The sequence below is a fragment of the Pipistrellus kuhlii genome, unplaced genomic scaffold, assembly GCF_014108245.1.
Source record: "Pipistrellus kuhlii isolate mPipKuh1 unplaced genomic scaffold, mPipKuh1.p scaffold_m20_p_39, whole genome shotgun sequence".
In the NCBI taxonomy this organism is placed as follows: Eukaryota; Metazoa; Chordata; class Mammalia; order Chiroptera; family Vespertilionidae; genus Pipistrellus; species Pipistrellus kuhlii.
The window spans coordinates 3,022,369-3,048,083 of record NW_023425539.1 but is presented as its reverse complement, the minus strand read 5'-3'; the positions used below and the strand labels follow the sequence as shown (position 1 = coordinate 3,048,083).

At 37.6% G+C, this 25,715-nt stretch overlaps 1 protein-coding gene and 1 non-coding gene across 22 annotated transcripts in view; both read right to left on the bottom strand.

Annotated features, from left to right (window-relative positions):
- The window catches only part of SSH2 (slingshot protein phosphatase 2), a 211,806-nt gene that overhangs the window by 51,442 nt on the left and 134,649 nt on the right, over positions 1-25,715 (bottom strand). For 11 of the 21 annotated variants that reach the window (XM_045571045.1, XM_045571042.1, XM_036408667.2 and 8 more), the window contains 3 exons: positions 25,209-25,346; positions 9,228-9,332; positions 5,853-5,917 (listed from right to left, as the gene is read on the bottom strand). In XM_045571045.1, the coding sequence (XP_045427001.1) occupies positions 5,853-5,917; positions 9,228-9,332; positions 25,209-25,346 (308 nt within the window). Of the gene's footprint in view, positions 1-5,852; positions 5,918-9,227; positions 9,333-25,208; positions 25,347-25,715 lie in introns of those variants that run through there. The other 10 variants (XM_045571049.1, XM_045571047.1, XM_045571048.1 and 7 more) reach the window with 1 other exon arrangement.
- On the bottom strand, positions 2,550-2,629 carry LOC118702625. The gene has a single exon (XR_004982787.1). It is a non-coding gene; the product is annotated as a small nucleolar RNA U2-19 (small nucleolar RNA).

The following is a 25,715-nucleotide window of genomic DNA, read 5'->3' as shown; positions in this document are numbered from 1 at the left end:
GGTGCGGGCCACATTGCAAGGCCTGGCGGGACGGATTTGGCCCGTGGGCCTTGTGTTTGACACATGTGCCCTAGTGTGTTGGGACCACGTGAGTGGTATACACAAAGAGCTATGGCTAAGAGTACATGCAACAGAGACTGGAGGCATCATGGACTCTCTGATTCTAGAGATGCTTCACAAAATATTAAATTAACCAGTAATCCAGTGCAGGTAAACTAGAGTTTCTTATAAATAAGATCTCAGATATTATTATATGTCTAAACTTGGGCTTGCCCAGGCAAGCTTTGAGCCAAATGTTCACTTTGCAGAATATGTTTGTTAGAGGCGCTTTTATCCTCTGTCAAGGCTCTGAGAATTTCTGGCAATGCTCAAATACAAATGGCATGGGAACAACTGAACTGCGGTTCTGATAATTTACCGACAGCTTCTACACCAACCAGTGGCAACTGATTAGCTAAGTTGAAGCTGATAAAAGGAAAAAAAAAATAACCTCCTTAAGTATTAACTATCATCATGCATGTTATTGGGCCAACTTAGCAGGTGGGCAGCAAGTTTCTTTGTACTGTTCAGTGCAAACACTAGTTGTCTCCTTTTATTCTTTAAAACCCTGACTCAAGTATATTTTTTCCATTGCTTTTAGACAGAGTGGAAGGGAGGAAAGGGGAAAGGAAGAGAGAGAAGAGAGAAACATTTATGTGAGGGACACATTGATTGGTTGCCAGGGATCCAACCTGCAACCCAGGTATGTGCCCTTGATCGGGAATCGAACCTGCGATCCTTTGGAGTGTGGCCAACATTGTAACCACTGAACAACACTCTATTTCTTCTTCTTTCCCTTTTTCCCTTCCTCCCTCCCTCCTTTCGTTCCTTACTTCCATCTATCTTATACAAAGCATTTCAAATGTTTGGCCCTCATGTCAACGGAACATCCCAATCCTAATGGGAAAGGCCCCAGTCATCTCATTCTGACTTGGGCCTAAATAATGGCATATCTCAGATTCACTGAATTTTAAGCTTCTTGGAAGAATAGCACTTAGAGGTCCTGGGATTTGATGACGGTATCTACAGAAATTGTTAAATTCTTACTAATGGGAAGTGTAGCTTATTTAATTAGAGGATCAGGTGCCATGACATTACTTCAATTACATCCTAATTAGAAAAATGAAATAAAATTCTTTAAAGAAAAAATTCTTCATTGTCCAAAATTCTTAAGCTTCAAAATTCTAGGTCAAGGAATTAAAAATTTTAAGAGCCAGAGCATTAAGAAAAATCAAATATTCACCATGTTTTGAGGTTCATTTCATATTTCTTTTTTGGGAGAAGATTAACAAAATATAATAATCTAATTTAATTTACTAAGCCAATCAGACAAATGTAATTTAAGGTGGTAGTTTGTACATAATAACCTAATATTAGAATTGGCAGCAATTCCAACATTTCTAGTCTCCAGGACTTAAATGAAATAAATGTCTGGAATAAGACAATTCAGATGCATCTGATTAATTAAAGTTCTCAATGAAAAGGATATTACTGAAGTTTATTCTAATTGTCCATAAAAAACAATATTTTAGATTTTTAAATTGGGCAGCAATAGCAATTGAGAAAATTATTCCAAGAAAGTTCATTTATTGACTACATTTGAAATCCTATTACAAGTTTCAGGTGAACTGGATCCAGCAATCCTAGGACTGAGGTAGGTCTGAGAAGTAATGTGCTTTTGCTTTATTTCTGAGGCAAGAACCCAACCTATTTTCAAAGTTTATCTATAAAGAGTGACGTTAAAACTTCCCTTAGTAACTAAATTTAAATGTATCTGATTACATCAGTTCAAAACTACCATCTGATCCAATAACTTATCTCCTCAGCATCATCCAACATCAGGAAATACTCCTCCCTAAGCTACCCGGTACCTTTCCTTTTAATTTTTTTTCCCACCAAGAGTCTAACATCATGTCCCTGCATGCAATGTTTACCTGCAGGAAGCCACGGTATAAAGTCCCAGTGTCTAGACAGGCAGCTCACCCAATCCATTAGAGAAAGGTTTCAAAAGTATGTAAATATTACATTCTTGCCAAAAGAACAAAGCAAAGTCAATATCGAAAATTAAAGGAGACTTTATGTGACACTAATAAACTAGAAAACACTGAATTCAAAAGTAATACAGCTGGAGGGAGACTCTGGATATTATTTTTTAAAAATCTATCTTTATGAAATTCTTGAAGAAGAAATATTCTGTGTAGCTATTTAAAAGTTTTATTTACTGACAAGGAAAAATATCCAGATCAAGTGTGAAGAAAGATTATAAACAGCACTTGTATTTTCATCTATTTTTGTAAAAAAACAACAACTCTCTCTGGCATACTTTTGCTTAGAACTATTAAGTCTTTCATTTCATATACCGCCCCCAGTCTCATTCATTCATTAACAAGTGCTCAGTTATCCACTGTCACTTTTATAAACACACACCCGTATCCACTCGCGCATAACCCTTTGACCCACTCCCCCCAGACATAAGCCCTTATTATCTTACATTACTTTATACTTTTGATTTTTAGAATTACAGAGATAATGCTTTAGATAGACTAGAAGGTTTTCGGATGCCCAGATTTGGCTATTTTCATCACTGTCCACCTCAATAAGAACAATTCTCAGAATCAATCTCAATCTCAATCTCTCTCTCTCTCTCTCTCTCTCTCTCTCTCTCTCTCTCTCTCTCTCTCTCTCTCACACACACACACACACACGACTAGAAGGGTACTTATCCAAATAGCTAAGAATGTTTTTTAAAAATTGTTAAAAAAAAAAAACTTATTTTCTGCCAAGATCGGTTTGGCTCAGTGGATAGAGCGTCAGCCTGTGGATTGAAAGGTCCCGGGTTCGATTCCAGCCAAGGGCATGTGCCTTGGTTGCGGGCACATCCCCAGTGGGGGGTGTGCAAGAGGCAGCTGATCGATGTTCCTCTCTCGTCCATGTTTCTAACTCTCTATCTCTCTCCCTTTCTCTCTGTAAAAAAAATCAATAAAATATATTTTTTAAAAAAATCCGAAAACCAAAAAACAAACAAAAAACACACACAAAAAACTCATTTTCTTAAACTCTCCTGCAAAGTACTCAAAAACACCTCCTTATACCTTATCAGCACACTTCAGCTCTAGTTAAAAATATTAGCTGATGTTATTTCAAATGTTAGAAAAGTCCTTAAGTTCCAAGTCTATTTTTTTAAATAAATAAATGGGTATTTGATAATGTGCAACCGTACTATATATAAATCACTGTCTTTATTGTACCAGCTATGGTCTTCCTAAGTACTAAAGTTAATGCTTGAAACTATTTTGAAAGCAGGATTCTCTGGAGAAAAAATTTAACCCTATTTTTAATGCTGAAGCAAAATGTGGGATTTGGTAACTCTATTTGTTTTTGAGTTATTAAAAAATTAAAGGCAGGGCTTTCAGTTGACTATCAAACTTTTAACCTTATGCCCAAGTCCCAGAATGAGAGTTTTAGCATTCCAAATTTAACTCAAAACAAAAGGCTTTGCTTTGAGTCTACAAACGCTCCTTTCAGTTAGAAAAGTGCTAATTTGTCCAAAGCACACAATGTATTCACTCATTTTCTTGAAGATGACTCACACAATAATCTGAAACATAATGACTATGTGTTTGTAACAATTCAAACAACTGCAAAAAGGCTTGTCATTTGAACTCTGAATTAATTCAGAGGCATCAGTTATATTTCCCGAATTTACATTTTAGATATGCAAAGCAGCTGAAGCTGCATATTTTAGCAAGGAAATAAAAAAATTTAATTGTTAATTCTACCTTCCTAATTGCTCCCTTAATGTTCTCCCATGTCTCTTATTGTTAAAATTATTTTGACATTTACTAGTAGAGGTGCAATCCAAACTCCGTAGGTTATTAATGAGAAAAAGTTAGCGACAGATGTCAGATTTAGCTCTACCAAACCACACAAGTTTTGGAAACTATCAACCAATATCTATTGGACACATGATATATGCAAATAGCCATTATTATGGGTAACTCAGCAGGTAGAGTCCAGCAAGCAGCAGTTTCACAAGACCCTGCAGGTGATTCTGCTGTACTCTAAAGTTGCAGTATCACTATTTTTAGTAATGCTGTAAGAACTGCATTCCACTTTGTTCATTTATTTAAGACAACATATGTCAAGAAATATAGAAAAAAATCTATAATATAGAAAAGTGTATAAATGTTACTTTAGTATTAGAATATAAAATAATTACGAGAGGATTTTTTATTTCAATTCCTTTAAATTACTTTTTCAACAAAAATTAGTGGCTATGTCAAGGTGATAGAGGCAGCAATTGAGAAGAAAAAAAAGACATAGTTTAAACAAATAATAATTAAGTGAATAAAGAATCAGTAATTACCATAGAATTCAGAGGCCTGATCATCATAAGAATAATTTTCTAGTCATTCTTATATTCTACTCATTATTTCTCTTTCCAGAGAGAAGCAGAGATCAAATACTTGAACTTGACATGTCTATGGAAACCCAATTTTCAAGTTACCCGCCTAAACTGGAAGAGTTATCATCATACACCTGGATTATTACCATAACTACCCGGCAGGTCTCCCTAATTTAAGATGTCCCCCTCCTCCCCTTTATTCTGTATTTGCTTCTGAAGAATTTTTCTTAAATACTGTAGCTCTCCCAGTAATTCCTTGGCTTAGAAACCTATAATGCTTTACTACTGCTTACTGAAGAGGTAGAGGTGCCACCTCCAAGTATTAATCTAGACTAGGCTTAAATAGGGAATCTGAGTGAAGTAGGCCATGTGAATATTAAGTGTGTAGAACAACTTATTACTTTCCACAAAGAAACATGCTCATCCCATTTTTGTTTTCCTACCTCTATGAGATGTTTTACTATAAAAAAACAGCGAAGCAATGACGACAAAGGGTGACACATGGCTTTGCTGTCCAGGAGACAATAGTATAGTGGAGATTATGGTAGATTAAGAATCCAGGCCACACCAATGCTCTCCCTTCCACCAGGTCTAGTCAAGTTTGGCATATGACAACAGGTTTCAGTGTTGCCAGAATATTAAAGAAAAGTCTCAAGTCTGGATTTTTTATGTAAAACCACCCAACTTTAAAATTCTGGCTGAGATTGAACAAACAAACCCTAAACAAGGAAGCAGTCCAAACAAAACACATCTCCGGCCTATGGACTGGGGTTTGAGACCTTTAGTTCGGAGCATGAAGTCCCTATCTGCCTGCCTATTTCTGGTATCTTCCCTATAGTAACAATAATCCCCCTATTTAGGTAGCATTTTATACTCAGTAATGCTTTCACATCCATTTGAATCTCTACACCGTGAAAGAAGATGGAGAGCAGGCACGGACAGGCTAAGCAACTTGTCCAACGACAGATGAGTAGTAAAAACTAGAGCCCAGGTCTCCCAGCTCTGAGACCAGCATGAAACCTCGGCCATTGCACTCTCATCTTGTCTCTTTCTAGTGTGCTTTTGCTTCAGTTGTGTCCTCATCTAGAATGAAGGTCTCCTTTCTTCTTACAATCTAAGTCAAGACTCAGCTCAAGCTCCAAGTTTCCTCTTTTCAGAACTTTAATTGTTATGGTCAATAACGTACAAACTGGTATTCACCAAGTCTTGAATCATCAAATTATTTCACATCATTTCACTTTAGTTCATATCCTCAATTATATTCTACGCTCTTTGATAATAGGGACATGCCATTCTTTTCTTTCCATGGAATTCCCAGTACTGTGCTAGGACATAAAAATGACTGCATAAAGTTCGATGTACTGGACAGTCTTTTGAGAACGAGAGTTATAGGGATACACTAACTTACCAGCCTGATGTTGTCTTCTGGGCGGAGTAATATGAACATTGCTTGGAGGTGCTGTTGGAGATCACCTGGTGAAATTTACAAAACAAAAAAGTAATTATTCTCTATTGCAGTGTCAACATCTACTCTAAGGACGTGTAAAAGTTTTGGTTCACTGAAGGACTATAGTTATATTGACTTTTAGCCTATACTACGGTAACCCTTGTTTGTGTTTGTCCTATGGAAGGGACACTTGAAACCAGTCTCCCTTTTGTACTGTGGAGGATGCTGATGAGAGTGGGGGTGTGAAATCTCCTGGGCAAAGGCAGTACTGGCTGTACTTTCAAACCCACAAGAAGGTACCAGTGAAGGAATCTTGCCATTCTTATTTCTTCATCAATAATCTCCAGTTGCACTTAACCTAAGAAGATGTTCGGATTTCCCCCTAGAATAATGTCAACAGTTTAAAATTATTTCCACATTAATGGCTGACATTAAATAAAAGTACTTATTAAATATAGTAGATCCCAAGGAATGTATATCTACTGAACATATTAAGCATTTTAAAATGGCCAACTATTATTTGAATCTTCATTTGTTCTTATATATCCTATAAAACAAAGTTGAAATTTTTTTGTATTAAACTATTATAGGTTATCTCATATTCTCTATTCTGTACTAGGAATCTGAGGCTTTAGATATTAGGAGATAATAAGATAATGTACTATCATAAATTAATACAATCAGAGGAGAAAAACTTCATTCCTGCCCATCCAGGTCCACTTCTTTTTTAAGTCCAATGTGATAAGAAAGTGTTTGGATATTTTAAATGAAGCCCAGATAAGGAATTCTAACTAGTGTAAGAAACATGCATAAGAAAGTACAATTAGACATAATAAGCCCTTGATCTGCTCTCAATTCTGCCATCATCTTTCAGTCACTGTGAGGTCAGCCAAGACAGCTCTAGCTTATGTGAAGGTCTTGTTTTGTAAGCTGTGTTTACACCCACACTGCCTCATCTGTTCTGGTCTGGATTACAAATCAAGCCCATTCAGTTTGTGTCCAATCTGCTTTTCTTTTTAGTATGGGGAAAGCTAAGTGAACAAGGTCAAGTAGAAACCTGGGTGGCAGTTGAGTGTGGAAGCTTGGTGAAAGAAAAAGGCCAACCAGGGCCAGGATCTTAGAAAGCCAGCAACCCCACTTCTTATTACATGCCACAGAGCAATCTGCCTAACATCTTAGTCAAACAAGCTGGATTTAAACCAATATTTTGTCTTCTCTTTACTGTAAGTGATAAAAAGAAATACAAAGCTTAGCTGGGTCTACTTCCTCTGTGCATTTAGTTTCGGGGGGAAGTGTCTTCCTCCTACCCCTCTTCTTGTGGTGGGCACTGAAGAGGAAGGTTTTAGAAAATGTAATCCAAAGCTAATGTTTCAAGAGTTTTTTCCCCTTTATTCTTTTAAAAAATGTCCATGATGAAGAATTGTGGTAGGAGAATAATCCAATGAGATGAGTTATAATCCTGAGCTGCTACATTTATAACTAGATGAAGGTTCAAATAAGAAGTAGGACAGCCACTAAAACAGCTGAGATTATTTGGACTGGAGCTAAACTCAACTACTGGCTTATGGGATACAGTATTTCTGGCTTTCACCTCTGACCTACACACTCAAGATTTACAGTCTTCTTTGTTCTCTTCCTGGTAATTCCAATATATTTCACTCCTTGAGGTAACATATCAAAGTGGCACATTTATAACAATAAGTGTTCACTCTTTGAACAGCACTGATTAGGATTTTTCAATTACTATCCTCAGGTTGACTTTTATTTTCCTCCCAAATGACATAAACAAGGCTTGCTGTCAGAAGAAAGGCTTACACTATCTTCCTAAACCTAGAGGTAGCCTATGCCTAAAGACCATTTTCCCTAGATGCACTTTCGCTGATTCTTTCTTATCTTTATCAGCACAATTACACCTGACTTTAGAGAAATCCAACATATGGAAATATAAATGCATGTAACTACTATTAATATTAGCAGGTGTGATATTGTGATTTATAAAAAATACATATTTGGTCTTGCACAGAGCTCCAAAAACCCTTAGAATTTCTGAAGTTGAGGAGAGCAATCATGGTGTCTTTTGTTATGTTAATGATACAACTTTTGGAACATATTTAAGCATGGAGGCTGGTTGCCAGGGGACAGGGAAAGAAGAAAAAGCTTGAGAGGGGAGGGTTGGAGGTTGACTAGATCACCACTGGACAATAATTTATCTCAATTATGCCTATGTAATAAAGCCTCCATAAAAACCCAAAGGAGTGAGTTCAGAGAGCTTTCATATTGGTGAACACATGGAGATTTGGGGTGAATGATACATTTAAAGAAAGCTTAGAAATGCTGTACCCATTCCCACATATCTTGCTCTATGCACTTCTTCCATCTGGCTATTCCTGAGTTATATCCTTTTATAATAAGTTTCTCTGAGTAATGTGAGCTGCTGGAAAAAAAACCGAACCCAAGAAGGAATCATTGGAAACTTCAATTCAGAGACAACCTGGACATCTGAAATGGGGAGCAAGAAGTTTTGAACAACTGGGCTGGGATCTGAGCTGTCTGACAGTGTCAGAATTCAGTTGAATCTGGTGTCCTAAAATTGCATGGATGTGTGTAGGAAAAAACCTCAAATTGGAATAGGAAGCAGTATGCTAGCAGGTTATTCAAAATCAGATTATTATATCCATATCTAGGTAAACTTTATTTGACGACTTATTGTTCTAATAAAAGTCCTCTGAGTTAAGTTCCCAGTTTTTTTTTAGTGCACACACAACCAAGAAATATACTCTAGTACTTAACTAGTATTTTCAATGTGATTTACTAACTTGATATCACAGCAGTGACACTGAGCTTATTTATCTCAGTATATATTCTTTCTTTCTATCTATCTATCTATCTATCTATCTATCTATCTATCTATATCTATCTATGAATGAATAAATGAATGAATTATATCATTTTCCATATAGCATCAATAGAGTGTAGACAAGAAAAAGAAATGTGATCTTTGGTTACTTGAAATGATTTTGCATAGGATTCAAGGAAACATCTGAACATCTTTTAGTTATCAAAACCTTAATTGAGAAGTCATATAGACTTTACTAGAGTATTTTTGTACCTCATTATTTTTCCAACAAATATTTATTGAACATCTATGAAATGTATAAGGCATTCTGCTAAGTGTCACAAAAATGGTCTCAGAGTTAAAGAAAAGTGAGATTAGCACAGTGGAAAGCTTTCTTTCACTACTACAGAAATGTTGGAGAAATGGGGATGAGGTAGCCAACCTTTTAGAACAAAAGAATCAAAGAAACCAAGAAAGGAATGGATTATGTTGAGCTTTACCTGCATGCTTGTTGCGTCTGTGGCTGATTCTTGGTGTGGATGAGCCATTTCCCCGTGGTAGAAAAAGGGCAGCACCTTTGACAGTGAGAAAGCTCTCGCTGATGCTACAAAAACAAACAAACAAACAAGTAAATAATCAAAGACTAAGATGGAGACCCACTTTGAAATTATTTTCTCTTCCCTAATCCAAAGTCCCAACTTCATGGTATGAAGTAAAAATAAAATCAAAAGAGACCATAGTTATTCATACAGTTCTGCCTACATAATTTTTATGAAACAGACTTAATATATTCCATATACATTACATGATAGCAGTTAAGAGTGAAGACTCTGGAAACATAAAAAGGTAAAGGTTCTGTAACCAGATTGCCTAGATTTGAATCCTGGTTCTGCTACTTCTTACCTGAGTGAATTTTTTTGGGTCTAAATTCTATTATCCATAAAACAGAAAATAAAATAAGAATGTTGTGAGGAGTCAATAAGACTACAGCTTTTTTTTTTTTTTTTTTTTAATATATTTTATTGATTTTTTACAGAGAGGAAGAGAGAAGGATAGAGAGTTAGAAACATAGATGAGAGAGAATCATCAATCAGATGCCTCCTGCACCACCCCTACTGGGGATGTGCCCACAACCAAGGTACATGCCCTTGACCGGAATCGAACCCGGGACCTTTCAGTCCCCAGGCCGACGCTCTATCCACTGAGCCAAGCCGGTTTCAGCAGACTACAGCTTCTTAAGAGTGGTGCCTTTAGTAAAGATTAGTTACTATTATTAGACATACTAGAGGCTCAGTGCATGAAATTCATGCAAGGGGGTTGGGGTGTCCCTCATCGCAGCCTGCATCTTCTCCAATCTGGGACCCCTTGAGGGATGTCTGACATTCCTCTCACAATCCAGGACTGCTAACTCCCAACTGCTTGCCTGCCTGCCTGCCTGATTATCCCTAACCACTCCCCTGTCAGCCTGATCAATGCCTAACTGCTCCCCTGTTAGCCGGATTGTCCCTAACTGCCCTCCCCTACAGGCCCCGTCACCCCTAATTGCTCTCCGCTGCCAGCCTGGTCCCCTCCGACTGCCCTCCCTGCTGGCTTGATTGCCCACAACTACCCTCCCCTACTGGCCATCTTGTAGTGGCCATCTTGTGTCCACATGGGAGCAACCATCTTTGACCACATGGAGGGCAGCCATTTTGTGTGTTGGAGTGATGGTTAATTTGCATATTACTCTTTTATTAGACAGGATACTGTCTACTCTACATTTCCACTTGGAAAAGTAACTGGCTTCTCAAACTTACATTGCCAAAACTAATCTCTAAGGGCCCTCGTGAACCTGATCCCTAACCTCATCCACCCAAGTTGTCTGAGTCAAATATATAACAGTTATTACTGGTTTCTCTTTTTTCCTATAATAATATTTATGTAACCCATCAGAAAAACCCATGAACTTTCTTTTCTTTTTTTATTTTCTTTTCTTTTTTTGGGGTGACTTTTTCCTCCAAGAGGAAAGTTTCTTTTTTAAAAAATTTATTTTTTAATTAATTAATTAATTAATTAATTAATTTTTTTATCAAATTATTATATGTGTACATATTGAACTTTACTTTTAAATCATTCTTGAAACTGTCCACTTAATTCCACTAATACTCTAACAATGAAAGGTCCATGGCACCATCATTTTTCACCTAGACTGCTGTAAAAAAAAAAACACACACCCATGTTCTCATACATTTCAGCTTTAATTCATGGCAAAGTTTTTTTCTTTTTTCTGGTTAATTGTCACCTGAGGAAATTTTTTCCATTGATTTTTAGGGGAGCTGGGGGAGGAGAAACATCAATGTGAGAGAGACACATTCATGGGTTGCCTCCCACATGTGCCCCAACTAGGGGCTTGGAATCAAACCTTCAACCCAGGCAACATGCTCTTGACCAGGAATCAAACCCAAGATCCTTCAGGATGTGAGCTGATGCTCTAACCACTAAGCCCCAGCCAGGACTAACCTTGTTTATTTTATCATTCTCCTTGTACTTGAAGTGAAACTAATACCAGTCCTTATGTCAACATAAAGCCTCTTAAATGGTCTGTTCCCAACCACCTTGCACTGCTACTATCCACTTACCAAAGAGCAACCAGAGTGATTTAAAATATATAGATCTGTATTTATAGATATATATTACATAATATCATGTCCTTGCTCAACACCCTCCAATGGCTTCCCTTTGTACGTAAAATAAAAGCAAAAATCTTTAGCTTGGACTTCAAGGCTGTGTAACATCCGGTAAGTTACTTCTCTGATCTTGTTCCATCTCCCCTTTTGTTTACTATGATCTAGTTGCACTGCCTTCTGCTTCTTCTATATTTCAGCCTCCTTCTCAGGGCCTTTGTGATTTTTGTTTTCTACTTGGGACACATTTCCATTGGTCTGCCACACTAAGTCATAGCTCCAGTATCATCATCTTCCCCCCATCTCAATCATTCTCTATCCTGTTTCTGTTTTGTTTCCTTTAAATATTTATCATAGGCTAAAATTATATTTGTTCATTTGTATACTTGATTGCAGTTATCTCCCTATAACAGAATATAAGCTCCATTAAGAGCAAGGATTTTATTTTGGTCTGCAACACTGGAAATAGTGCCAAGCACATATTAGGTGTTCAGTATTTGATGGATGAATTCATTAACTCCCCCCCCCCCCCCGTTATGTCTATTACATCACTGCAGCAGGAACTGTAATTAAAAACAAAAATAGAAATTCTGGCCCTAACCGGTTTATCTCAGTGGATAGAGTGTCAGCCTGCAGATTGAAGGGTCCTAGGTTTGATTCCGATCAAGGGCATGTATCTTGGTTGCGGGCACATCCCCAGTAGGGGGTGTGCAGGAGGCAGCTGATCGATGTTTCTCTCTCATTGATGTTTCTAACTCTATCCTTTTCCCTTCTTTTCTGTAAAAAAAATCAATAAAATACATTTTAAAAAAGAAACATATTACAGAAATTTTGTATTCTCACATAAACAAACTGAAAGATAAATCACATGATCATATCAATTGATGCAGAAAAAGCATTCAACAAAATCCAACACCCATTAAAAATTTTTTTTTAAAAAAAATTGATTTCAGAGAGGAAGGTAGCAGGGGAGAGAGATAGAAACATCAGTGCCAGGGTTGGGGGCTCGATCTCCAGTAGGGGACGTGCAGGAAGTCGCCAATCAATGATTCTCTCTCATCACTGATGTTTCTGTCTTTCTCTCTCACCGTTTCTCTCTAAAATTAATAAAAGTATATTTTAAAAACCCACAATAGCATATTTCATAGATCTAGAACAAGTACTCTAAAAATTTACATGGAACAAAAAAAGACCCCAAATAGCCTCAGTAATCTTAAGAAAGAAGAATAAAGTTGGTGGGATGACAATAGTGGGTATCAAGTGATCCTACAAAGCCACTACTAATTACCGTATTTTTCGGACCATAAGACGCACTTTTCCCCCCAGAAGTGGGGGGAAAAAGTCCCTGCGTCTTATGGTCCAAATATAGCCTACACATATACTTTAAAAAAAAAGTTTTTTTTACTTGCCCGGCTCTGTGTGGTCTCTGTGTGCTTGCCCGGCTCTAAAATGGTTCTAAATGCTGCTGTTTACTTTACAGGGTTGATTACATGTGTTTATGACTGTGATGTTGGGTTTCAATGCACATAAAATATTTTAGGACACTATTTGTTTCAGAATCTTTTTTTCTTCATTTCCCTTCTCTAAAAACTGGTGCGTCTTATGGTCCGGAGCGTCTTATGGTCCGAAAAATACGGTAACAGCCTGGTAAAGGCACAAGAACAGGCATATAGATCAATGTAACAGAACAGAGAAACTAGAATTGACTCAAGCCATTATGTTCAATTAATATTTGACGATGGAGGCAAGAGCATACAATGGAGTAAAGACAGTCTCTTCAAAAAATGGTGTTGGGGAAATAGGACAGGTACATGCAAAAAAAAAAAAAATGAAACTAGTCCAACTTACACCATACATAAGAATAAATTCAAAATAGATAAAAGACTTAAATGTAAGCTGTGAAATCATAAAAATCATAAAAGAAACCATCGGCAGCAAAATCTCAGACATCTCATGTAGTAGAATTTGCATAGATATATCACTTAGGGGAAGAGAAACAAAGGAAAAAATAAGCAAACAGAATTACATAAAAATAAAAAGCTTCTGCACAGCAAAAGAAACCAGCATCAAAATGACAAGGGAACCTACTGTATGGAAGAACATATTTTGCCAATGATACATCTGATAAGGAGTTAATTTCCAAAATATATAAAGTACTCATACAACTCAACAAAAGGAAGATAAACAACCCAGTTAAAAAATGGGTAGAGGACCTGAATAGACACTTCTTCAAATAGGACATACAAATGGCCAAAAGACATGAAAAATGCTCAATGTCACTAATTATCAGAGAGATGCAAAAATTAAAACAACAATGAGGCACCACCTCACACCTGCCAGAATGGCTACCATCAATAAATCAACAGGATGAGGATGTGGAGAAAAAGGAACTCTAGTACACTGCTGGTGGGAATGCAGACTGATGCAGCCATTATTAAAAAGAGTGCGGAGTTTCCTCAAAAATTAAAAATGGAAGTGCCATTTGACCCAGTGATCTCATTTCTAGGAATATATCCTAAGAAGCCTAAAACACCAGTCAGAAAGAATATATACATCCCTATGTTCACAGCAGCATAATTTATAGTAGCTAAGATGGGGAAACAGCTCAAATGCTTATTAGTAGATGAATGGATAAAAAAACTGTGGCACATTTACACAATGGGAATACTATGCAGCTGTAAAAAAGAAGGATCTCTTACCCTCTGAGACAGCATGGAGAGACCTGGAGAGTATTATACTAAGTGAAATAATTCAGACAAGTATCACATGATCTCACTTATATGTGGATCTAATGAACAAAATAAACTGACAAACAAAATAGATCCAGAGACATTAAAGCATGCAACATTGGCATACTTCAGAGGGAAGGGGGGTGGGGAGGGTGGGAAGAGATTAACCAAACAACTTATATGCGTACTAGTATATGCATAACCCATGTACACAGACAATAGTGCGACAAAGGACTGGGTTTGAGTGGGGTGGAGGGGTGGAGGGAGTCAGTGGGGGTCTGCAACACCGGGAAGTGCCAAGGGGGTGCCAAGGAGGCAGCTGATCGATGTTTGGGACATCTGTAATACTTTCAACAAGAAAGATAAATTTAAAATAACAATTGCTATAGAACTAAATATAGATGGCAGATTAATGGACTATAAAAGTGTTTGATAATAAATTAATTGGCAAATGAAATTAAATCACCCTATAAAATTTTAGTTGTTGACTGAATTTCATCCTTTGATCAAGTGGCATGAAGCTGATAAGCCTTTGAGGTAACTTGCTAAATAGATTGGAACATGTCTTCTAAAAACAAGCATGAGTCCACTTATGTTTGCATGCTGGGTGGGAGGGGCTGCCTTTATTTTGCTTTGTTTTCATCTTTAAATAAAGCACTGTGCTCTGTGGTCTATTGCACAAGTCTTGTCTCTTGTTACATTCTCGGTACGCACATGTTACCATGCTGTGGGTCACTGTTCCACTCATATTACGGGAACAACCTAAAACAAAATGTCTGAGTGACAGGATGAGTGGGGTACACCACAGACAGGAAATGAAATTCATACTCTGCCAACACAGCAACTGTCTGCTTTACTAAATGAAAATATTTTAAAAATAAAGACTAAGAAGTCACCAGGCAAAGTTATAGCTGCGGGCACTTTGGTTTCCTGTAAACAACGTAGGCCCAACATCTACAAAAGAAGTAGATTTGTTGTGAGCTTAAATCAACCAAGCATACATCAGTCATTCCTTTTGTGAGACAAAGATAGTTTACCTTTGACAAACAGTTTAAGAACTAACTTCCTGGTTTTTGGAGTTCTGTAATACTGTTCTTAGATAAATCTCTTGCTTATATTTTAAAACATTTTAAGTGTATTCTCTAACATGTATGTAGTGCTTTCATAAGGGGAGGGTTTCCAATGCTACTTGGAAAATTCCTGATTATAAGGGAAAGACCAGAAGTCAAACTCCTATATGGTATAATGGAAAGATGACTTTCCATTTACATACATCTCAATAAAAGACTTTTCTGATAAAATATACAGTAGATCTAGCTGCAGTACAGGCTTCCAGAGTCATGGCAGATACACTCTACATGGTACAATCAATGCTCTTTATTTTGGAGCCCCAGATTATGACTCCCAGTTATCAGACAAGTGGCATACATTGTTGATCACAAGGAAGGAAAACGTGGCTGATTACCAAAATCCCTTATCAACACTGAAAAATATGCTATCAAAGATGTGATGGCAGCACAGTGGCATGGAAGTAAAAAAAATAAAATTTGCAACCACCAGAGTTTAGGTGGATCAAATTCAACTAGAAAAATAAATGCTTTATTTGCATATGAAGAAAATTATAAGCAAACTTAATCACATGTATTTCAGTGTAAGGTAAAAGCTTAGAATATCTTGCTAGAATAGCAAGAGGTTAATTTTTGTAAATATTAGTCTCTCTGAAGATTCAATTAACATACAGAGTTGGCCTCTAATTAAAAATGTAGAAAGGCAGGTGAAAACTTTTACACATTTTTTTTTAATTGACTAGTTCTCTAGAGTGAGTCTGGCCCAGAAACAGGAATTCTCTGTAAATTATATGAAGCCATCCATATGTGATTACAGATGTCTAACTTAGATAAAAACCCAAAAGGACTTAACATCCCCATATGAAGGAAAACACAAGATAAAATGAATACCACTACTCTCTCTTAATGTAAAGATGGAGAGTAATTAGCTGCTTGATAAGACAATGACACAGGGTCATAATTTCTCATTTTTATCAGAATATAATTGAAGAACATATATTCCTCTCTTGCCATAAGAAATTCATTCAATCCGGATATTTGAAATAAATTAATAATAGCTAACATGACTAGATGTCTACTGTATGCTAGGCACTGAGCTAATAAGCACTTTACATTATTTCATTTAATCTTCACAACAATCCTTTGAAGCAGGTACTATTTTTTTTATCCCCAACTTACATAGAAAAAATTGAGTGGCTCAGAGATAGTAAGTTATTTGCCCAAGATCATATAGCTAGTAACTGTGAGAGCAAGGGTTCAAACCAAGGTCTGACCTGAAAATTCACACTCTTAATCACTTTCTTCTATGCTGTTCTAGTTTCTTGATATAATTTTCTGGAAGATAAAATGCAATGTCTCCCTACAGAGCTTTTCAACAGAATTTAAAATTAGAGTACAGGAAGGAGTGAGAGAAGAAAACTGAAATCCATCCAAATCTCAACTCTTGTCTCATTCCTTTTTTTTTAAATTTATTTTTTATTTTATTTTATTTTTTAAATCAATCTTTATTGTTCATATTATTACAAAGGTTCCTCATTTCTTTCCCCCTCCACCAGGTTCTCACCTCACCCTCCACCTCCTCCCCACCCCACATTCTCATTCCTTTTTTTGTTCCCTCTACCAGGGCCATGAACAGAAAGACTACATGGAGGGGAATGAAGAACATCTGGCTGAGAGATAAACCCAGATGGGTTAGAGAGTAAAGAACTATAATTTCTGTTGGAAATGATAGTAGCATTTTAGTCTAAAAAATAGAGGAAACAGTACTCTGCTTTAAATAAATATAGGGAAGCACGCTGTGCCAATCCCCCCATCAGAATCACTTCCTACAGCATGAAATTTGTTAACTGTCAGTTTCTTCTCAGGCCAAGTGTAGAGGAAAAGGTCAATTAAGGGAAGAAAACATTTAACTATTCTGAGGTTGGAATAATCTTTGAGGAATGTGGCCAAGGTGATCATCCATGACCAGGCAGGCCAAGGCAGCAAAAGTAACAGCACACCTGGCCAGACTGCTAAATGTCAGATAGGTAGACATTCTTTTGTTTTACATGCAACACACAAGAAGAAATGGATTACTTATTAGAGGAAAATCAAGTTTCAGAAAGTAGATGTAATATTTTTGTTTCAACATTAAAATGAAGAAAGTAGATTTTTATGTTTGTTAATGTCAAACTCTTGAGTTCGTTTGGTATTTCTTCCTGAAGCCAAAATTTATAGGTAAATTATTATGTAATACTGATTGCATCCAAATAGAATTGCACAAGGTAAATTGGTTGGCATGTATGAAAATTTCAAATACACACAATCAAAATTGCTATAGTTTGTTCTGAAGAATAGTTATCTAGGGGAAACTTTCTAATTCATTTCACCCTCTAACATTCTCCCTTTCCTGATAAACTTTCTCTGCTTAGTTGTTCAATTTTCACATTAAAAGCACTAGGAAAGCTTCTGCCAATTACATTAGGTATTAAAGAGTTTATGTTCCTACTTAGTGTGACTATAACACATAAAAAAGGAATTTCACAATAAAAAGCTTCAAATATCAGATCAGAGGCCAAAGGACTACAGAACTATCAATACTAGTGCCTATTGAAAAAGTTTGGCTAAATAAAAAAAAACCAAAAACAGGAAAGAAAAAATCATAGTGCCTTGATGTATGAAACATAGCTGCAAAAAGTCAAAAGTACACTATATATATATATATATATATATATATATATATATAAATAATATGCTAATTAACCAGGACACCATAACAATCAACCAGACAGGAGGAGGTTGTACATGCAGCGTTGTGGTGGAGAGTGGGGGTGGGGGTGGGGGTTGTCAAGGCAGGGGCCTCCTTGTGCCTGCCCTGGGGGAGGGAGGCAGGGCCATACTGGTGACTCCAGGGTGGTTGGCACCATGAGATTTCGAATCTCGCACTAGGCTCCTAGTTAGATAATAAGAAATGTTTGATTCTGTAATTCTAAAGAAACTTAGATTACAATGGGAGACAATTCAAACCTAAATGAAGTAAATACTGTTATCAATAATTAAATAATCCCCCATCTCCAAGATACCGGGCCATACATTCAAGTGATAATGTTAAAATGGCAATTGATAGCTGGAACCCCCTCCCCCAGGGCATAAACTCCCAGACATGCCTATGAATCCAGGCAGAATTATTTGTTTCTTTACCAGCAGACAAGTAGAGGCGGGGTGCTTTAGTAGACCATGATTGGCAAAGTAGAGAAGAGCTTAGGACTCCTTTTCTAACTCATTAACTATTGCCTCAGACCATTTCAGTTCCAGCTAACCTTCCACTTAAAACTGTTGCACAATGCCCAGCACAACTACTCTCAGATGCAGCTATTTGTTTTTCCCCTTTCTTACTTCTCTACAATCTAAGAAAGAAAAAAAGGGGTTGTTTGCTCAAGGCTGAAGGACAAATTCCATCAGGACTAATCTCTCTTGGTCTTTTCCTTATAAACCATAAAGGGAGGTGAAAAAAACCCTTAAATTCTATTTTGTTAGTTTTGAGTGTTCATTAGAGATGTTCAGAAAGAAGCATCATTGAGGATCAATAATTTTTACCATTGGCCATATAACTCAACCTGCCGATTTCTACAGAGTAGGACACATCTGAGTCGACAGTTATTGCTTTTTTTCAATAGATCTCTCTTTCCTAATCCTATCTCCTTTTGGTGGACTCCCGCCAAATAAACATGGTTTTGATGGCTTTCAATTTTGGAACTGCAAGGGGACCTGCAGGAAACTGGCATGTGGTTTAGGCTTGGCCAGTTGGAAACTTTCCTCTGAATCTTAGGCGAGTGACCCAAGAATTAGGGACAATAGGGATGGTTACATTCACTTTGGGAAAGGTGGCAAGGTATAGACCAGTCTGTCCATGCTCCATGGCTTTCCTTGAATGCCATTGGTCCCTGGCTGGTCTCTAAATTTTAGACTCCCATCCATTAGATGATTCTGACATCCTTCTAACAAATATTTTGCTTAAGATAACTGAAATTCATTTGTGAGCTTGCAACCGTGCATCTGATATATCAACTGAAGTTCAGAGAATTTAATGTCTTGCCCCAAGTCACACAGCCTGTAGTGGAGTCTAAACTCAGCTCCATGTCATCTGACACCCTAGGCAGTTCTTTAACCCTTTATCCTGAGCTAGCTGTTACTACGACATATAATTGCTAATGTAATAATCTGAAGTAGCCAAGAGTTAAAAGCACATCTGGTCAGTTCATCTAAAGAGAACAAAGGCAGGATTTCACTGCAAAGTTTGGTGTGATGTTTGTTCTATTTTTCACAGCATCCTGAAAACGAAGTTTAGGTCTGAGGGGGGAAAATTGTGACATATTCCCATGAGGCAAATCCTCTCATGCTGCCCCCTAAAGTTGCTTCTTTTTTTTTTTTTCTTCTTTAATAAGTTTGTTGGATATTGAACACTGCTTTTAAAAAATATTAAAAACTAGATGCTAAAAACAAAAAGAAGACTATGAGGCCTAGACAGCAGGGCAAGAAAGCCTACAAGGAAAAAGAAGAGGATACCTGCCCAGTCCTTGCTTCCTCTTCAGTCTTCTCTGAGCAACAGTTTTCCTATTTATTTATTTATTTATTTATTTATTTATTTATTAAAAAAATAAATCTTTATTGTTCATATTATTACAAAAGTTCCTCATTTTTCCCCCCTCCACCAGGTTCTCCACTGTCCTCAGTTTTTCCTTTTAGATGCTGCCTGGTCACACATCCACTTGACCTTCTTTCAGAGATTTAAAGTTTTTAGCTTTTGGTTTGGGTTGTTGAAGTACTACCAAGTAAGCACAGATCAGAACTGGAGGACCCTCAGAGAGGCTCTAGACCAGGGCTCCCACTGTAGCAGATGGGCATAATTTAGCACATTTTGGGAGAACAGCAGATATAAAATCATTTTAATCTCTGAATATCTTTGAGAAGAGCACCACAACACTTTCCTGATCCTCTAGGATTTGCACTGGGGCAGCCTGGACCCAAAACGTATTTGAGTTTGAGTATAGCTCAGAGTCCAGACGACCTCCTGACACCACTGCTGCCTTCTAGTCTCTGTCCCTTTGCAGCTGCCCCAGCAAATCTCAGCCTTGTCTCCAGAAGCCATCTCAAAATACCTGCTTCAGCCCCCTCAAGAAAAACAAAAACAACCTCCCACCCCCCCAAAATACCAAGGTGTCTATGAATGGACTTGGTCTCAGGCAACATCCCAACACAACTGACACTAGTCCTCCTGGTGAATGACAGCAGTGGGAGTCTTGTTTTCAAGAAGACCCTCCTCCAAAGAGAGGAGAAACAGCCTCAGCCCACAGGAACCCGTTTTATTCATAGGCTGAATTAACAAAGCTTCTCAGTCCTGCGATCCTAAATTCTAGACTTAAATACTTCTCTTTCTAAAAGGTAAAACTTAAAATTTGTCTTGAGCAAAAAAATAAATGACCTGAACAGTTCTTTCTGAGCCTTTAAAATGCTGGATACATTGATTACCAAGAGACCTGACCAACATTATTTGGCACCTAATTTAAAATAGTTGGTGGGAATTAACACAGCAAAAGCAGATTAACTCAGAAAAACTGTCCAGCATTTGAAAAGTCATTTCATTTGCGTGATTCAACAAATGTCTGTCCAGGTATTTGAAACACACCTGCAGAAGGAATGCATGCTAGGCTTTTAAGCACTTGGCCAAAATGTCAAACCCTGCTTTCAAGCCATTTCTCTCTTTTACCCTTACGCAAAACTACTTGTGAGGCTCAGGTCAAAGTTCTATTTTTTGTTGCTGTCATCTTCTGACATCCCTGTCACAATCTTTTACTTACCTCTTTTCTTGATCAATCTTCTCTCCTTTCACTCTGATTCCTACTACAATCTTAAGACTCCATTTAGATTTCTAATTCCCATAGTCCCTTTGGAAGGCGTCAGGCCTTGATTGAATTGATTTCAGAAACCAAATTCCCACTTGTTGACTACAACTTCCTCTTTTGTGACTCTGATTTGTTCACTGTCTTCAAATTTTTCCCAAGCCATCAACCTCATTTTGGTTTTTCTTCCTTCCCTAACCAACTTAGTCCCATGATCTATTTCCTAACTAGTTTTCCTACAATATGTTCTGTTTGTTTCTAAATTCCCTTCATAATAGCTTAAAATTATAAGATTATTTGATGAGTTATTTATTTTAAATATATTTTTATTGATTTCAGAGAGGAAGGGAGAGGGAGAGAGAGATAGAAACATCAATAATGAGAGAGAATCATTGATCGGCTGCCTCCTGCATGCATGCCCTACACTGGGGAAGCAGCCCGCAACCCGGGCATAGGCCCTGACTGGGAATCGAACCCAGACCTCTTAGTTCATAGGTCGATGCTCAACCACTGAACCACTGGGCGATAAGTTATTTAATATGATCTGTCTGAGCAGCAAGCTTGTTGAGCAGGAATAATTGCCCTATCTAATGTAATCTCTCTAATGTCTAGCACAGGGCCTGACACTTAACTGGATGTCCAATAAATATGTATTGAACAAATGAAAGAAAGGCAGCACAATACTGAAGGAGATTAGAAAACCATGCCTCTGGATGCCACAGTACCTTCATGGTCTCAGGACAAAGGTATCAGAGATGACAGCAACAACACTGAGCTGACTCAGCTGAGCACTTAACACCTCCAGACAGTCCCCCACCCCCATCCACTTCCCTTGCTATTCCAAACTCTCCCTGAGTCCCATTATAACTCCTGCTTCCTTCAATTCTCCAGCTAACCTGGTGTTCTACAACATCAAGATAATGGAGGCTAGCTGGTGTGGTTTATCCCAATCACTCTCCCGCACCTGCAGACTTATTTCCCTTTCCTAATCTGAGTGATGATGCACCCAGCTGCCAAAAGTTAACCCTTTCATTTGTGTCCTTGACCCCTTTCCCTGGTCTTCTACAATAGTTTCAGTGACTGCTCTCCTCAGCCTAGAAACATGCTTAAGTCTGTTTTCCCACATCCTTAAAACAAAACTCTTATGTGACCCTATATTTAAATTCTCTTTCTTTACTATTGAAATTCCTTAAAAGGAAGTCTATACTTGCTATCCCCATTTTTATCCCTTGCCAGTCATTTTCTATCTACTCCCATCTTGCTTCTGTCCCATCCATTCCTCTAAAACTCCTTCTCATCCTGTTTGCCGATAATTTCCCAAATGACAGATCCAATAGACAAAAATCCTTCGGTCTTAGCTTATCACCAATTTCTGCTCTTCATTTAGCTTCTGGACCCTTAATGTGCACTGGCAAGTCACTTTTAAGACACCGAGTCCACCTAGTACCTATATAAGCATCCCAGCTTGATATTCTATGGCAGATACTGTATCCTACCTTACTGCTCTTAACACACACACACACACACACACACACACACACACACGCACACCTATTGATTTCAGAGAGGAAGGAAGGAGAGAGAGACAGGAACATCAATGATGACAGAGAATCTCTGATCGGCCACCTCCTGCACGCTCCACACTGGAGATTGAGTCTGCAACCCAGGCATGTGCCTGGACCAGGAATCGAAGTGTGACCTCCTGGTTCTTAGGTTCATATTCAACCACTGAGCAACACTGGCTGGTCTACTCACTGCTCTTAAACTGGACAGATTATCTGGCCTTCATAGTGCTTTGAAATTCACAACTAATTGTACTTAAAAATCAGAATTTTCACCTTCTCTTGAAAGATGAGAAAATTTAAACACATATGTCCACCTTTATACTTAGCAAAAGCTGTCCAGAGCTGAGCAGTAACTGTCTTTTTAGATATCATTTAGAGCACATGTGTCAAACACAAGGCCCGCGGGCCAAATCCGTCCCGCCAGGCCTTGTAATGTGGCCCGCACCGCGCTGTCATCACTGCACTCCGCTGCGTTTCCATCACAATGACAGTTTATGACTGTTCAGTAAACCATTTGGCCCGCGATTTAGGCTGGATTTTAGATTTTGGCCCCTACTCTGATTGAGTTCGACACCCCTAATTTAGAGGTAAGTGTTATGGAGAAAAACAGAGTAGTGTAATAGGGAGTGCTGCTGTGTATATTTAATTTAAAAAAATATATATTTTATTGATTTCTTATAGAGAGGAAGGGAGAGAGATAGAGAGCCAGAAACGTCGATGAGAGAGAAACATCAACCAGCTGCCTCTTGCAACCCCCTACCGGGGATGTGCCCGCAGCCAATGTACATGCCCTTGACCGGAATCGAACCTGGGACCTCTCAGTCCACAGACCGATGATGCTCTACCACTGAGCCAAACCGGCTTCGGCTAATTTATTGAGCTTTCTTGATGCCAGATCTAATGTTTAAGAGTTAATTTATTTTTCAAATTCACTAAATGCACATTTTTAGATAAATGTATGAAGCTGCAATTGACCCATAGCACTTTCCCCTCTATTTTTCAGATAGTATTTATAAGAAATTAGACAGCTATGAACGAAGAGATCACACATATTTTGCAATATTCTCGAGTACAATGTGAAGCAATGAGAATTCCAAACATTTTAGTTAGGATTTGGGGGGGGAAAAAAAAAAAAAAGAGGAAAACATTCAAATCAAAATGATCCAAGAGTAAATTTAAATTTCATATGTGTTTTAAATGTGTTTTAGGAAAAAAGTTAAAGCATCACATATTTGCTTCAGTGTAGGAACAATCATTGCAGTCTAACCCTACACCTGCTGCTTCAATTGTTTTAAGGCACTGGTTAAGCTAGGTCCTATGAACTACCCCAAATGGTAATTTGGGACAAGGAAAACATGAACAAAAGAAAATGATTTTAACTGCCAAAGGCAAAATTTTTGTACAATGATTAGAAGGAAAGATGCAATCCTCTCACATGGCAATAGACATCTGGTGAGGCTGTACATAAATCTTACAGACTTACTTAGTCCTCAGGGAACTCTACACACCACAGAGATCCACCTTTTAAATGTCCAACTACAGGAACCATGGTTTCTAAAAGGAAGGTGGCTAAAGATATTCAACATCTAACCATTCTATCAAAACAATAAGACATGGTCCATTTAGTTTTTCTTTTTTTTTTTTTAATAAAACAAGGAAAATAATAAGAGACAGGAGTGTGGCCTTATTCACCATTATAAGAGGACAAAATGTGAGATGTATAGACAGTTCTGATAAGTAGACAACCAGTTACAACTGAAGCACCACTACTGATGCCAGATATTGGGAGAGTTGAGGCTTGCAACAGAGAAAGGAGAAAATAATGTACATGTATTTCTTCTTCTTTTTGGCTGTATGAATACATTTATTTATGTTTACTATCACAAAATACTGTTATATGGACTAATTGTGTTTTCTATTTACCTTGTTTTTCTCATATATTTCCTTTCTTTTCATCTATTAGATAAAGAATATGTATTCTATTTCTATTTTGCATGCTTACCTTAAATTTTAATAAGCATATTTCATGCAGCAAGCCAATATTTCTACTTTGTAGACATATTTTTTTCCTAACTACGCTGGATGTGGTGGTAGTAATGTGCTTTGAAAGTCAATGTAATTCCAAGTTAAGAAAATTTTAAATCCTACACACATATAATACAGGTCTTACTTTTAAAAATAAAGATTGCATTTCAGCCATACTCTGAAAACTAGAATACTTGGGTCTAGGAAAGGAAAATAAAACAAAATGCTGATAAACTGCAATGCCATTTCGGTAATTCCAGACCAAAACCCAAAAAAAGGATGCCAGAATCAGAAAAAACAAAAACAAAAACAAAAAACAACCAAAAAACGGGGAAGCGGCTACATGATAAAGTATTTGAACTTCTGCTTAAGAAAAGGGACATAACCAGGCAAAAAGCTATACACGTGAAGAATGGGAAATGAGAGGAAATGGCTATTGGTAAGGAAGGTGCCATTGTGGGTGATATCTTTTTTGCAAATTTTCATGATGTTACACTGTTTTCAATTTTTAAAAAGCACTTTAAAAAAAACAAGGCAGTGCAGGAAAACACACGTGGGAACAGAGTCAAGCGCACAGATGTTTTGCGTAAGCTGCATTTCAGAGACATCTGCCTTTGTGCAAGACTTGAAAAAGTAACGCTGTCGTCAACAAGTTCTCTAAAGTGAGGGGTGGAGCCTGAGAGAAAGTGAGCTGTGAAGAAACCAACAATTAGAATGCTTGGGGCTGAGAAACACATGGTTTCTTAGAGCAAGTTCCCCATTTCTGAGCCACCTCTGCCCAAAATGCTTGGCCATCAACAATGTCTACCACTCAAACAAGCTGCCCATATCTCCATTCAAGTGACTGAGGCTCTTTGTCAGCAGTGCCACTCAGCTCTTTGCAGAGACAGCTTATCTCTGGGGCAGATGAGATAGAGCACAACCTACTGTATAAAAATCTGAGTGGGAAGCAAGCTGACCTCCTCCTCTCTTCCTATTCCAATTCCAAATAAAAATGCTTATCATGTACAGAAAATTTCATGTAAAAGTGAAGATAATACACATTTTTCCGTCTATTGTC